The sequence below is a fragment of the Penicillium expansum genome, assembly GCF_000769745.1.
Source record: "Penicillium expansum strain MD-8 chromosome Unknown contig46, whole genome shotgun sequence".
NCBI classification, from domain to species: domain Eukaryota; kingdom Fungi; phylum Ascomycota; class Eurotiomycetes; order Eurotiales; family Aspergillaceae; genus Penicillium; species Penicillium expansum.
In genome coordinates, this window is record NW_015971183.1 from 134,548 (window position 1) to 149,360 (window position 14,813).

A 14,813-nucleotide genomic window follows, 5' to 3' on the forward strand; every position below is an offset into this window, starting at 1 on the left:
TACAGTTCTAGTTTTACAGTTCTAGTGTAAGATTATAGAGTGCAAAAGGAGAAGTATATCCGAAAGATACGTTGTAACCCCGAAAAGAATGCCCAGATTAGGGTATTGGATCGGACAGCTTGAATGTTTCAGATTCAGATTGCCAAAATGAGAAAAAGTGAAAATAAGATAGAGATACATCTCTTCCAGTGGGGAAAATAGGAAAATAAAAGAACGACAAGTTAAGTAGAAGATTTAGTTCCACATGTAACCGTCCCCCCCTCCGCGGTTACGCCGACTACCACCGTTGCACTCAAGGGGGTCATTGAGTATGTATGGGTACATTGGGAATGCCGGTGCTCCGTATTCTATTTGTCCATATTCTGATTATATTGGAAATTATTTGGAATACTTATTTATCCTATCTATGTTGTACGGGAATATATTAAATCTTGTACTCTATAACCATTCTAGATTACACTGTGATTATGATTCTCCCATATAGTCGCATGTAACTCCGCTCCACCTATCATTACGACCAGGTATATATGGTAATAAGCGAATGGAATTGTACATAAATGGTGTGGTATGAAAATGCCTTTTTCAATGGCTTTTTTTCTAATGTGACTCTACAATAGAATCCCAAGTAATCCTCCGTAGATTAATCTAATATGTCTCTATCTGCACAACATCGAGATATAAATTACCGTTACAATACCATACATGCGCATTGCGACACCGCAAGGGCTTCTTCTCCCAAACAGTTGCACTCGCGGTGACACTGTCAACTCAAGAATGGGCCAATGTTGATCCATGTTTAAGGGTCAACACCCTTATTTTTCCCTCTTTTCTTCTCTTCTTCTCTCTCCTTTCCACTTTCTCCGGGTGGGGATTATTGCTTCCACACTCCCACCGATCCACTCAAGACACAACTCCAGTGGGAGTGTCACATCGGCCTGCTCCCCCCCCAACCTTGCAAGGTTATAACTTCAGATCTTTCTTCTTTTATCTCATTCGCTTCATGATCATCCACACTTCGACATAGTGAACTTCGATCCCTCACTCCCGGCTTGCGACCTCGCCTCTCCTCCATCTCCCTTCCCCGACTATGTCGGCACCACTGGTCAAGGTGCTACACCGATTGCAACAGTTGTTCCATAACGTCGTCGCCACACTCGAGAGCATGATTTTATTCCCCTCACTCTTCCGCGGCCTCTCGCGACGCCGCCGAAAGACGTTCCTTGGCGCCCATTGGAAACGCCGCAGCCTCGATGACTTCGCCGAAGAAGTGGAGACCTCGTGCTCGACGCCGCTTTCAACGCGCAACATGGTCGACATGTCCGAGAAGATTCGCACACAGTTCCGAGAATGTTTACAAACTAGCCCATTCTGCATGCTTCCATCCTACGATACTGCGCTTCCCGCTGGCACGGAAAAGGGCACATATCTGGCATTGGACGTGGGCGGATCGACGTTTCGCGTAGCTTTGATTGAATTGAATGGCCGGGATGAGGAAGTGCGCATCTTGAAAGTGTCGTCTGTACACATTGATGAACAACTCAAGATGCTGGAAGGGACACAGTTCTTCGATTGGATGGCAGGGCAGATTGAGACCATCTTGAAGGAAGTTGGAACAGACTACGGGCGTGGTGATGTACCGCTGGGGATGGGATTGTCCTGGTCTTTCCCCATTGAACAGACGTCCCACAACAGCGGGTTGGTGATCCATATGGGCAAGGGTTTCAAGGCCTCCAATGGCACGGTAGGCCAGGAACTAGGTGATCTCCTTATCCGGTCCTGTCGCAAGCGCAATTTGAACGTAGAGGTTGCCGCTATTGTGAATGATAGCTCGGCAGCTCTACTGTCGCGTGCCTATGTTGATCCCAAGACCCGCATGTCTCTAATTTTGGGTACCGGTACCAACATGGCGATTCATTTCCCCGTGCATGAGATTGGAACGTCCAAGTTCGGAGTCCGTCCGGAGGGCTGGTTCGACCACGCTAAGCATGTCCTCATCAACACCGAGATGAGTATGTTCGGTGGAGGCGTGCTGCCTATGACACGATGGGATGACGTACTGAACCGCACGCATCTTCGTCCCGACTACCAGCCGCTTGAGTACATGATCACAGGTCGGTACCTAGGCGAGCTTGTGCGTCTAATCATCGTCGAGGCAACCGAGACCGCCCGCTTATTTGGCGGCGACCTACCAAACTCCATGCGTGAACCCTATTCCTTCGACACAAGCATCGTCGCCTGCCTCGAGGAGGACTCCTCTGCCTCTCTTTCCACCTCCGCCGCTGTCCTGCAAAAGCACCATACCTTTCACAGCCAACCCTCTGTCGAAGATCTGCGGTTCCTGCGCCGCATCTCTCAGACAGTCTCCCGCCGTGCTGCTGGATACCTGGCGACAGCCATCCACAGCATGTGGTGCCTTCGCAACGATGCAGAATTCCCCGCATCCTCATCCACTGTCGACTCTCTCGATAAGGAATCACCTGAAATCACGGTCATCGAGAGCGGAGACTCAGACAAAAACCTTTCTATTGCCTGCGATGGTGCCGTCATCAATAAGTACCCTGGCTTCCGTGCTGCCTGCCAGAACTATCTCAATCAGTTGACTGAGGAAACGTATCCAGGCGCCGGATGCACCATCCGTCTCAACCCAGCGCCTGAAAGCGCCATTCTCGGTGCGGCAGTCGCGGTGGCTGTCTACGTTGCTGAAAAATCCACTCAGGTATAAACCTGCTAGTTAACAGGAGTGATGCATGAACCCAACGCTGAGTATTGATCTCTGGCTGTCTCTTTCACTGTGATTTTCTTTTTAACCATGTCCATCGGTCCGTCGGCTCATGATATGTGACGGGTTTCCATTCCCTTTTTTTTTTTTCTCATCTGCATGGGCATTCCCGGAGGGGAGTTGTGGAGAGAGCGTTTTTCTTCCTTGCCTTTTCCCTTTCAACAGTCGAATCGTTTAGCATCAACAAGGAGTTTCTGGTTCTTGGAATCCACATGGGTCTCTCAATATGGTTTTTTGTTGGGTGTTTGGTCATGGAGTTCGGTCTCATTCATTTCATTTTAATTAACGGGTCCTACGTTTCTTCAAATTCAAGGAGGCAGATTTGATTTTGTCCATTCTTTTCGGCTATTCCCCGAGCTAGTGCCTTCTTCTTTGCTTCGCCTCTATGTGGAATCAGGCCTGTGTCTCTAAAGTTCCCTATGACATGAACTGGCTCTATTATACTCCTGCTAATTGCTCTACAAACCTACACCTCATCTGCAGGTCACATACTTTATACCATTCCCACTGACAATTCTCTAGTTTTTGATTTTCTATAACTCGAGTTCCTGGTAGGCAAAGTGGCTTTGCTCAGCAGCCATACCTAATATCTATAATACAATATAACCATACCCATGAATCTGCTATAATCAATCAACTAGGATCCCCGAATTTCCAATCTCATATTCACGAATCAGTCTGAGGAACACTCATATCAATCCAATAGTAATAATATACCAGATCACGCCCTTGGTGACACTCCTGCCGTCAACAGAAACAACCGAGACAACAGGATTGTACCCATATTCCGTATCCTGATCGAAAACAATATCCTTAGCATTGGCAGTGGAACACGCGGCTACAGAGAATTGACCTATGTTGTACATCGAAATGGTTACTGTTGTACGGAGTACATCCAGTCTGTCTAGTGTAACAAAGAGAAATGGTGTAGCTTGTAAATCTCGAATGATAACAATTTGCAAATATTCAGGACATGACATATAAAATGTACATAAAGTCCAACGGCTCGTATACCGCCGCATCACTCCAAGCTATAATCCTCTTACTCAGTGCGAGTATAAGCCTGAGATTTGTTGAGGATAATCTCAACCAAGGCCATCAAACTGCCACTGGACAACAACTCCAGAACCTGCACATTGGCATTAGCCTCACGGGCAATCCAGTTACGGATCTCAATAGCAACCAGCGAGTCAAGACCCAACGAAACCACTGTAATCGAGGGATCCATATCCTCCAAGGAGAGAACAAGCACCTGTGCTAACTTTGCGGCCAGCGCCTCGTAGCATACTTTCAAAGCCTCCTCCTTGGATGAGGCAGCCGACAAAGTGACGTGCAGCGGCACAGACGGGCCGTCACTCTGCGAACTGCTTCCCAGTGTACCTCTAGCAGCCTCGTGGAGCACGCTGAACCTCGCGTCCTGGATCCAGAAGTTGTTCTCGAGTGAATCCACTCCCAATCCCGTGATGCACTGCCCAGAGCAGGACTTGTCGAGATCACCCGTCAGAGCGGCTGCTATCAGCGCCAGGACTTCCGACTCGTCGATGGTCTGGCCGCCAATATTCTTCAGTACTTCCTGGCGTCGCTGGGCGTCGGTATCGGCTAGATAGCCGATGTCGCTGACTGCAGCGAGGTCGATTGATGTTCCCGGAAGACCAATGGATTTGCGGTATTCTATGAATCCATCCAGGAATGCGTTTGCTGCGGAGTATGCTGCTTGTCCGCGATTGCCGATTATGCCGGCCACTGATGAGAGGGCAATGAAGAAATCTAGCGGGGAATTTATCAGCGTGTTGTGCAGATTCCAAGCTCCTTCTACCTTGTTGCGTGCTACGGCCGTAAAGTCTTCGAGAGACATGTTTTCGAAGAGCATATCCTAAAGAGAGTCAGTAATTAAAGCTAGATAATGTAGATAGGTTCTTAGAGTAGAAAACGTACACGAAGCACCATCGAACCGTGAATGATACCACGTATAGGGGGAAGGTCTTTCATATCTTCGTTAACCAGAGCCTCGACAGACTCCTGGCTGCTGACATCGCAAGCCTTAACCACCATCCGCACTCCTAGGGGAGCTAAGGTATCAATCAAAGCTTGGACCCTTTCATTAATCGTGGCTCGGCGAGACACAAGAACAATGTTCTTTGCACCCTTCGAGGACATCCACTTGGCGATGCTTCGGCCTAGACCGCCAGTACCACCAATCAAAATGTATGATGCATCAGGTCGTAAGAGAGTGGGACTGGTCTTGGGGGCCACAGCCTAAAAAATGAAGGATTAGACTTAATACCTGATCACGGGTAAGGTGGTGCTGCTTGCCTTGACTTGGTCACCTTCATGGGGAACCATTACAATTTTACCCATACTCTTGCCGATCTGTAGAGTACGGAATGCCTTCTCGATATCAGAAATCCGATAGATCGAGAGTGGAAGGACAGGATGAACCGATCCCTCAGTAATTAGTCGACAAACGTCACACAGGAGGCGTTTCATCAGCTGCGGCTTGAACTTTCCAACCTTAGTAAGATCAACCGACGAGAATGTGACGTTGTGCTCAAAAGGCTGCATGTCAAGGCGGGTATTTTTCGTGATATCGGCCTTGCCAATCTCGACAAATCGTCCAAACGCCGCAAGACACTCCCAAGTCTCGCGCAATAGATCACCTGCTAGGGAGTTGACGATGACATCCACGCCAACATCGCCAGTTGCTCTGCGGATGCTGCGAGCAAAGGATGCATCACGACTATAGAAGATGCGGCCCTCGGGAATACCATACTGGGTCATCAAGAACTGTTTCTTGTCGAGGCTTCCGACTGTAACAAAAATGTCTGCACCTATCATCTGCGCTAGCATTATGGCGGCTTGACCGACACCACCAGCACCGGCATGGATCAAAACCCGCTCGCCGGTTTTCAGCTGACCTAGGTCAAATAGAGAATAGTATGCAGTACAGAATACAACTGGCACTGTGGCTGCGACCTCGAATGACATGTCGCCTGGGATTTCCGCGGCGCTAGTGGCAGCGCATCGTGCGTAGGTTGAGAAACAGCCCTCCGACATGGCCATGACTCTTTGACCAACCTTGAAATTCTTCACATTTGATCCTACATTGGAAACAACACCACTGCACTCAATTCCAATATAGGACTGGGCAAGCTGGCCCATGGAGACCACAATATCTTTGAAGTTCAGACCGCTTGCTTTGACTCGAAGTTCGATCTGGTCCTCGCTGAGTGGTAAGGGAGTGTCATCTACAAAGTAGAGGGAATCGAGAGCACCTGGGTTGCCGATCTGGATCTTGAAGCGTCGCCCGGGCTGACTGAATGGTTGGGTTGAGATTGTCATATCGTGGGTCTCATTGTGGACGAAACTATTAGCAGCATCATCTTCTACTATGCGTTGGACAAAGAGCTCCGAGCCTTTAGCCTTGAACTCGAGATCTTTTGAGCGCTGCTTCCCGTCGGTGGGCCATAGAGCACTAATGGCTGCCTGAATAGGCTTCTCGGAATATTCGATGTCCACAGGAGCCAACCCAAGAGTAGCTATCCTAGCCAAGGTCTCCGAGCGTAAGGTGCGAGCCAATCCGACTGTCATTTGAGCATCTGGAGAATCAGTCCGGTACACCCAGAGCACAGTTTGAGCTTTGAACAGCGCCTTCTTGAGCTCCTCAAATACATCTTTGGTGAGATATCGTAGAGAGCTGGCTCCAGTCTGAAGGAGAACAAGATACTTTTGAGAGAAGTCCATTTTACCAAAGGTTCCGATGGACACCTGCCGGCCGGATGTGTCAGACAGTGCAATTCTCAATTTATCAGCAATACCATCAGCTTTTCCAAAGTGAGTGATGAAGAGATCGTGATTGGGTTTGATATGATCTCCATTTGCGTGCGCGTTGCCTTTCTGTTCTGTGTTTCCATTCGTATTTGCGTCCCCGGGGGTGTCGGTGTGGCCACAATATTCCGCAGGGCTATTGCGATCTTGATCATCTCCTTCAACGGCATTTTCAACCTCGGTCAAGGGGTGCCAATCAATTTTATAGCACAGTTTGCGAGTTTCTTCACGGTGCATGTCTGGATTTCTGAGAGGAGTCATTACCAAACCATCTATTGTAATTATGGGCTCTGTAGAGCCCTCTGGGGTAGCAAAAAGGTTGAATTTGGTCGGCGCAGGGAAAGGCAAGCTGGAACTGCCACTGCAATAACCTTTAAGATATTCACCAGCAGTAGTTGGGGCATTGAGGCCGACTGTCACACGCTTGATCATTGTCGGCATGTAAAGTGTGTCCAGGTCCATTCGGCCCAAGCCCTGGCCAAGGAGGGGCCAAGCAAAATGTAGAAGCCCGTCGAGGAATGATGGGTGGACAGTCAAAGGAGGCTCAAATCCCTTCGGCATGACACTGCGGGTATCCCTAACATGTAGATCGCCAAACGAGTGATGAGGGCTGGAGTAGCAGTTATCAATATCTTGGAAGATGGGACCATACCCAGCTCCTAGATCACTAAGGACCTGGTACATGTGGGACATATCGAGGTGATGAGTAGCCGCCTCCTGAATTCTCGCGATTTGAGCTTTCGTGTGGGTGGTTTGAGTCTCGAATGGGCTCGATATCGTAGCCGCCTGCTGTTTCGGATCGGAGCGAACCCGCACCTGCCCAGTACAGTGCTCTGTCCATCCTCTTTTTGAGGTCCATGAACAGACACGGAACTCATCCCAGATATCGGATGATCCACGGGTACCTTCAGCGTAGGGGCGGAGAGTAATGGTGGTCTCTGCATCTGTGTCATCACTGAGCACAAGCGCCGAACCCACAATGACCTCCCTCAGTTCAAATTGGGAGATTTGGATATCAGCTTGCTCTGCGAGTCTTCGAGCGGCCTCAATGGCCATTACCAACTATTGGACAGTCAGTAAGTATAATTTAGATAAATTGGGCATTCATTGAACTCACATAGCCTGCCATGGGGTATACGACCATCCCCTGCATCTTGTGGTCCCGGAGATAGGGAATCTCATCTAAGCGGATAATATTCCGCCACGTCGGCTCCAGATCATTTGAGTAGTTTGCCAATACTCCCAAGACATCATTCCTGGCGCGGTCTCTCATCCTATGCTTCTGTGAGATACGGGCAACGTGCCAGTACCGAGTTCCATGTTGCCAAGGGTAGCGAGGCAAGTTACTCAAGAACCAACGGTTTGCCGCACTGGTCTTGGGAAAATTCACTCCTGTCATGTTGAGTGTAGCGCCCCGCATGTAGGCAGCAGCAGCGGTATCTAAGACTGACTTAGCTGCATCCACTTCACGAATAATTGTTGGTGTATATGCAATCTTGGAGACGGTGGAGCCCAAGCTTTTTAGATTATCCATTATAGGGCCCTTTAGTGTTGAGTGTGGACCGATTTCAACAAGAAGGTTGGGTCGTGTTTCATCGTCCGACACAATCTTGCCAAGAGCATCAGAGAACAACACCGGTGATGTCAGGTTAGAAATCCAGTATTCTGGACCAAGCTCTGAAGCTTCCATCAAGCGTCCAAAGACAGAAGAAAAGAATGAGGCTGTTGCCGATGGGAAGTGCTCAATGGTTTGAATGGCAGTGAGGTAAGCCTCAGCAACCTTCTTCATGTGGTCGGAATGGTAGGCAACGTCAATCTTCAATTTTCGGTTGAAAAGCTGTTTATCTTGGAAAACACTTTCAAGTCCGTCAATTGCGGACACGTCTCCAGACACGGTCACGCTGGAGGGACTGTTCACGCAAGCGACGGTGGCGTAACCAGATAGGGCCTTCAAAATAGGCTGGATAGCCTCGCGACTGGTTCCAACAGCAATCATGGCGCCTTTAAGAGACGGGAACGAGGATTTAAGCCAGGAGGTCATTTGACCACGCCAGTAAGCCAGAGCTATAGCTCCCTCCAAGTCGTAAATCCCCGCAGCGTAGGCTGCACTAATCTCTCCAGAACTATGGCCAACGACTGAAGCGGGACGAATTCCCCAAGATTCCAGGAGATTGACTAACGCAATCTGAAGCGCTGTGCAGGCCGGTTGACTCAGATAAGGGTAGTCAATCTCGGAGATAGTAACATCCTTTTCCAACTCTTCGATCAGTGAAAACTCAGCTCCAAGATCCCGTAGGCATTGATCAGCTCGTTTGATGGCCGACTCGTAGACAGGGTACTCATGCATAAGGGGAACACCCATCTGTGCCCACTGGGCCCCTTGACCAGTGAAGACAAACGAGACTATTGGGGAGCCTAAAACCCTGGATGGATTGATCTTCAATTGGGCAAGACGGATTCCAAGATCATCTAGCGAGGTAGCTGATACACCAACACGGTACGAGAGTTGGGACATCTTGTTGCCTAGAGTATAAGCAAAGTTGCCGAATAGAGTCTTTTCAAAGACCTCTGGATGTTGTTCGAAGTAAATGCCAAAGTCTTTGATCCTAGTTCGTAGAGACTCCTTGTCGTTGGCAGAGATCAAAAACAACTTGCGTTTAGGGTCCATGTCAACATCCTCAACAGCTCCATCTGGGGCTTTGGATGTCAATGGTGCCTTTTCAAGAACGGCATGTGCATTGGTTCCCCCAAAACCGTAATTGGACACGCTAAGGTATTTCATGCGAGAAGGCCAGGGCCGCGTCGTCGTTAAGATTTTCATATTCCACTCGCTCATAGGAATGTTAGGATTCGCTTTCTTGAACTCGGCATTCGGAAGCATCAAATCTCTATCAAGCATCATGGCTGCTTTAATGATGGCAATAATTCCACTGGCACCTTCCAAGTGTCCAATATTGGATTTGACTGATCCAATGTAAAGCGGGTTCGTCGGAGTCCGATTATTTCCAAGTGCTGCATGAACTGCTGTAGCTTCGATAGGATCACCGGCCTTTGTTCCAGTTCCATGCATTTCTACGAACCCGCATTCGTCCGGGTTGATGTTGGCCTCTCTATAGACCCGCCGAATTAGCTCTTCCTGAGCCTGGCCATTTGGCAGCGTAATTCCCTGTGTTCGCCCATCTTGATTGACTCCCGAATGTACAATCACAGCACGGACGGGATCTTTATCGCGCAATGCAGCATCGAGGGGTTTCAGGATTACGACACCGGAGCCTTCGCCTCGCGCAAAACCAGATGTAGCTCTCTCGTCGAAGGAGAAGGTTTTACCCTCATCATTGAACAGCCTACATAATGACATACAGTCAGATGATTTGTCTGAGCTTGGTTTGGAGAAAACGGAAATACTCACTGTGACATGGACATAGAAACCCAAATATCTGGTACAAGGTTAAGGTGACAACCAGCAACGAGAGCTTCCTTGGATTCCCCGCTTCGCAAGCTCTGTACTGCATAGTGGAGTGCAACAAGCGAAGAAGAACAAGCCGTGTCCACTGTGATACTGGGCCCTCGTAGATCGAAGAAGTATGAGATACGGTTGGACTGCAGTGAGGCTGCACACCCAGTAGCTTGGTGCATGGGGATAGTCTCGATATCACGGACGTTATTTAGCTCGTAATCAGAGAAATTACTACCAGCAAAGACGCCCACGTCTCGGCGGGCAAGACTCTCTTTGGGGATTCCAGCACTCTCCAAAGCTTCATACGCGCACTCCAACAGCAAGCGCTGCTGAGGGTCCATGGATGTAGCTTCTTGAACGGTGAGGTTGAAGAAGGGAGCATCAAAGCGTGCAATGTCCTCGTCGAGGAAGTAGCCTCCCTTCGGGTTGAAGGAACCAACTTTGGACGGGTTAGGGTGGTGAAATGCTTCGACAGAGAACCGGTCTTTGGGGATGGGTGTCCAGCCACTTCGAGCTCGGGTGCAGAGCTCCCATAGGTCACTGGGAGATGTAACTTGCCCCGGCAGCCGGCAGGCATACCCGATGATAGCAATAGGTTGGGGCGTGCCCTGCTCGCCAGGAGGCTCACCTTCAGAATCACCACCGTTCATATTTGTCATGGTGAAAAACGCAAAAGGTGAAATTGTAAGGCGAGTCTAAAGAATTTCCGGGGGCCACATCAACGACATAGGGGAAGTTGGCTGGCTAGATGACTATGGTGCATTATATAGCGTTGCAAATACCCCACCCTAGCACTCCCAACGCGGGTTATTTTGGGGGTGTACAGCTGAATGAAGCTATCTCTGCTCCGGGCCATCGATGCTCTGCTAGCATTGGGTGATCGGTGGTTATTCCCGAATTGGCGGGTTTGAACGAAATGTTGTACCGTCCCACATTATTCGACATAGAAAATTGCTTTGTTTGTAGTTGGGAAGTTGATGCTCGGCGGAAATCCCGTGTTTTTGTTTCATTTGCTTTATGCCGCTTGTACAGCCCGAGCGATGATTTACCCATTTCCATATAGTATATGTTCAATATTGATGTCTATATTTGCTCGTTGCTTCTCCCCCCTTTTCCCCAAAGTATATGGGCCCAGACCATACATTCCCCAACCACTTCGTTGCAGGTTGATACAAGATGAGGTTCTTATGTCTTCATGGTGCTATTGGCAACATCGACGTAGGTGATGGGAGACACTATGATGGACATCAGTACTAACTTCTCTATCCCAGAATATTAACATCCAGCTTGGTAAGTATCAATTGAGAATGAGGATTCGAAACGAGGATTCACTGACAATATTGCAGATCCACTGGTGAAGCAAATGGCCATGGACGGGTTCGCTTCATTCCACTATATCAACGGTCCTGTTCCTGTGTCTCCACCGGCAGGTACGATCCCCGCGAGCTCAAACGCTGATAAAAGCCGACGCTCTCTAGGGTTCACGGAATATTTTGGTATCGGCCCGCACTACCGGTGGTTAGAGGATGGAGGAGTAGCAGAGGACTCAATGATCTCTCGTGTTCGAAAATCTCCGCATGGTTCGAGTCCTGAAGATGTGATGAGAGCTTTGGGCAAGGGCTGGGATGGCCGTTGGCTCAATCACCATCAAGTCATGGAGTACCTCTATGATACATTGGAAAAGAACCCCGATATCGAAGGCATCGTCGGATATAGTGAGGGTGCCACGATGGCTGGGAGTCTAATCCTGGATGAGGATAGAAAGGCTCAGGAGACTGGCCGTCCGCGTCGCATCAAGTGCGCGATTTTCTTCACTGGTTGGCCTCCTCTCTCCCCCGAGGAGGACGTGATCCTAGCAGATGAGAGTGATTATACTCTAAACATTCCGACGCTTCATGTGGTTGGTGCAGATGGTAATTCTGATATCCATTGCCACCATTCAAACAATATACTCACTATGTGTCATTGGCACAGACCCCTACCGATACGGCGCACTAGCCTTGTTCAACATTTGTGACCCTAATACCGCAGCAATGTTCGACACTGGACGGGGCCACACCATTCCTCGCTCCGGTCTGGTCATCGCAGAGTTGGGAAATGCCGTGAGAGATTTAATCGACAGAGCGTATCAAGCGTAATCGAGGCCATAGTTCAGGGGAAGCACGAAGCCCTTCTGTGTGCAGTGAGACAGCAAAAGGCCCGTTGAAGCATACACAAACTCGGGCCTGAGCTGTTCCAGATTCTCAAAGACCATACTTTGCAAGATAGTTAGATTTTGAACCTTGAGATATATAGTTATTCGCCAAATTTTATATCGCATTGCCTCCTGTTCCCTTGATAGAGTGAAGCCCCGACCTGAACATCGCCCAATTAGGATGGTGTGCTACCCACCCACTGTTATTGTAGCTCCTCCGAGCAATAAAATTATACCCAACATAACTCACGTCGCAAGGGGAAACTTGCCCACTACGATTTCACTCTCCCAAGGCACTGGTATGGTTCCTCGGGTGTATTACCGTTCTCGAAATTCTGGAAACTCTAGCCGATAGAGCTCCAGCTCAAATACCGACCTCTAAAATCAAGCCAAAATCATACGCTTAAATTTTAGACGACACTTAAGCTGAGCTATAGCAGGCTAAGGTCATGGATCGCAATCTCGAAAGGTCTGGCTCCATACTCTAACCCGAATATGTACGAGAAACAGCAAAGATGAATGTTGTTCATATTATCACCTACTATTAGAATTCAAAACAATGCCAATCACATACAAACACTACATCAGACCACGGCCTAGCCAGTTCACTGAAGTAACGGTACTACGTCGGCTCGGGGGGTTAATAAAGCAACGGTCAACAAAGTCGAGCATTCCCGGTTCAACGCCGAAGTTATAAAAAAGAAGCAACAAGGCAGAAGGTCTAATGGTGGCGGTATTTCCTCTACAAATCATCAACGACCCTCGGATCTCACGTGTGACTTCAAACTCTACACAATGGGTGGCGTAATCGTGAAGATCGCTTGGGCGCTGTTAGCTCTCATCTTGAGGTTGACCGATACCCATGCGCAGTCTGTGTCTAAAGATGAGTGTGCGACGAGCGTTCATGCCATTATTGCTAGGGGTCAAGGCGGGGGCGATGATTTGAATGTAATGAGCACTCTTTCAGACCTGATCTTGGAGCAGATTCCGGGCTCGACAACCCTCGGCTTACCCTATGACCATGAAAACGTCTTAACTGACTATGCCAAAATGCACACCGTTCACGATGGAGCGGTTTTAATGCAGCAGTTTGTGCAGGAGTACAGCGAAAGCTGCCCCCAAACTAAGATTGTGGTAGTGGGATATTCAATGGTGTGTCAATATCAAACTTACATGTGACATTCTGTCCTTGGATTCCGGCAATCAACGACGCAAAATGCTAAGGTTTATTTATTCACAACTAGGGAGCAGTTCTCATGATGGATTCTCTGTGCGGAACCAGTGAGGTTGGATTTTTCTTCGTCACCCCTCTCACGCCATTCTACAACTCGACTAGTACGTGATTTCGCGGCATGTGTCAAAAAACTCAAATCTGAGCAAATATCTAGTCATAGCTGCGATTGCATATGGTGATGAGACATACATTGCTGGCATGCCATGGAATGTGGGTACTTGCGTACTGGGTATAGGGGTGAGTACTACGAACCCCAGATTCGAGTGCAGAATTTCAATCTAAAGTCAATGGATTAGCTCCTTCCCCGCTTAAACTCGGCCTTGTGTGGACCCTTTGCTAGCTCAATACAAAGCTATTGTGATTACGGTGATGCTCAATGCTGTTCGCCATACCCCGAAGACGGCAATGCCGCACACCACCGCTACATATTTAATTACAATCAGATAGTTGTGGACTTCATCAAACACCGTCTAGCCACGATTGGGCAGTAACTATGCCCGCTCAGTAATGGAGACCATCAATAATAGGATGAAGGGAAATGCTTGTCGATTAAAGGAGTTGACAATCTTAAATAAAGGAATCGACTGGTTTCTGAACTACTTATAGAGATGGCAACATGCATGGTAAACGCTGGAAACATATCCCGGCGTATTTCTTGTTATTGGTATACCACACAGACTGCACTAGTTTGAGATATCTTAAATGGAGGATACTACCCCGGATCCTAAAAGTTGGGTGGTACTAAAGGTTGGAACTACGTGGACAGTGCATTTTGCCCTGAGACATAGTGCAACCTGAAATCAACCCCCTCTACTCTGTACCTAGGGTAACAATGGTAAATAGCCTCGAACTATTGTATCAGAGGACTATTCTATGCAAAAGCTGAAGCTTGAGCGTTACATATATACTATGCACGTAACAAGGTATACCCTTGGAATGATTTCAGGTCTGAGTTTCATATGGTTGACCCCTTGATCTGTTCTGAACCAACCTAATTCAAATGTACCTTGTTCCTTCATTGTACAACATCTATCTATATTGGATATTTCTTAAATAGGAATTCAACCTGCATCTAGTTCAATTCGGAAGCTTCTTTGGTCTTGTACGTAACACCGATATATGATTCTCCAACCCTAGTTTGCAATCCCATCAACAAACAAATCACGATCCCCCAGTGTCGAAATCTTGACTTCGGTGTCCATTTGGTCTGAACCTCCCTCGAAAAGTAGTTGTTCTTGAAGCCCTAGAGTCTGAATTAAAACCTTGGTAAATTGGTTCTTGCCACTTAGTTGCGTCCACAACTAAAATTTAATGCGTCGCTTAT

General features: G+C 48.3%; 4 protein-coding genes across 4 annotated transcripts; 3 read left to right on the plus strand and 1 right to left on the minus strand.

Annotated features, from left to right (window-relative positions):
* Positions 1 to 1,087: 1,087 nt before the first annotated feature.
* PEX2_016070 (putative hexokinase) lies at positions 1,088 to 2,722 on the plus strand (the record flags this gene model as incomplete). The annotated part of the gene is made up of 1 exon (XM_016738883.1): positions 1,088 to 2,722. The coding sequence occupies one exon, from the start codon at positions 1,088 to 1,090 to the stop codon at positions 2,720 to 2,722; it is 1,635 nt and encodes a 544-aa protein (XP_016602400.1).
* A 1,099-nt stretch (positions 2,723 to 3,821) lies between these two features.
* PEX2_016080 (type I polyketide synthase) lies at positions 3,822 to 10,720 on the minus strand (the record flags this gene model as incomplete). The annotated part of the gene is made up of 5 exons (XM_016738884.1): positions 3,822 to 4,652; positions 4,715 to 5,015; positions 5,064 to 7,666; positions 7,722 to 9,948; positions 10,014 to 10,720. The coding sequence occupies 5 exons, from the start codon at positions 10,718 to 10,720 to the stop codon at positions 3,822 to 3,824; spliced, it is 6,669 nt and encodes a 2,222-aa protein (XP_016602401.1).
* Positions 10,721 to 11,237: 517 nt separating this feature from the next.
* Positions 11,238 to 12,199, plus strand: PEX2_016090 (Serine hydrolase FSH; the record flags this gene model as incomplete). Its single annotated transcript, XM_016738885.1, has 4 exons — positions 11,238 to 11,279; positions 11,333 to 11,351; positions 11,408 to 11,974; positions 12,036 to 12,199. The coding sequence occupies 4 exons, from the start codon at positions 11,238 to 11,240 to the stop codon at positions 12,197 to 12,199; spliced, it is 792 nt and encodes a 263-aa protein (XP_016602402.1).
* Positions 12,200 to 13,050: 851 nt separating this feature from the next.
* On the plus strand, positions 13,051 to 13,980 carry PEX2_016100 (Cutinase; the record flags this gene model as incomplete). The annotated part of the gene is made up of 4 exons (XM_016738886.1): positions 13,051 to 13,407; positions 13,500 to 13,590; positions 13,644 to 13,703; positions 13,937 to 13,980. The coding sequence occupies 4 exons, from the start codon at positions 13,051 to 13,053 to the stop codon at positions 13,978 to 13,980; spliced, it is 552 nt and encodes a 183-aa protein (XP_016602403.1).
* Between the last annotated feature and the right edge of the window lie 833 nt (positions 13,981 to 14,813).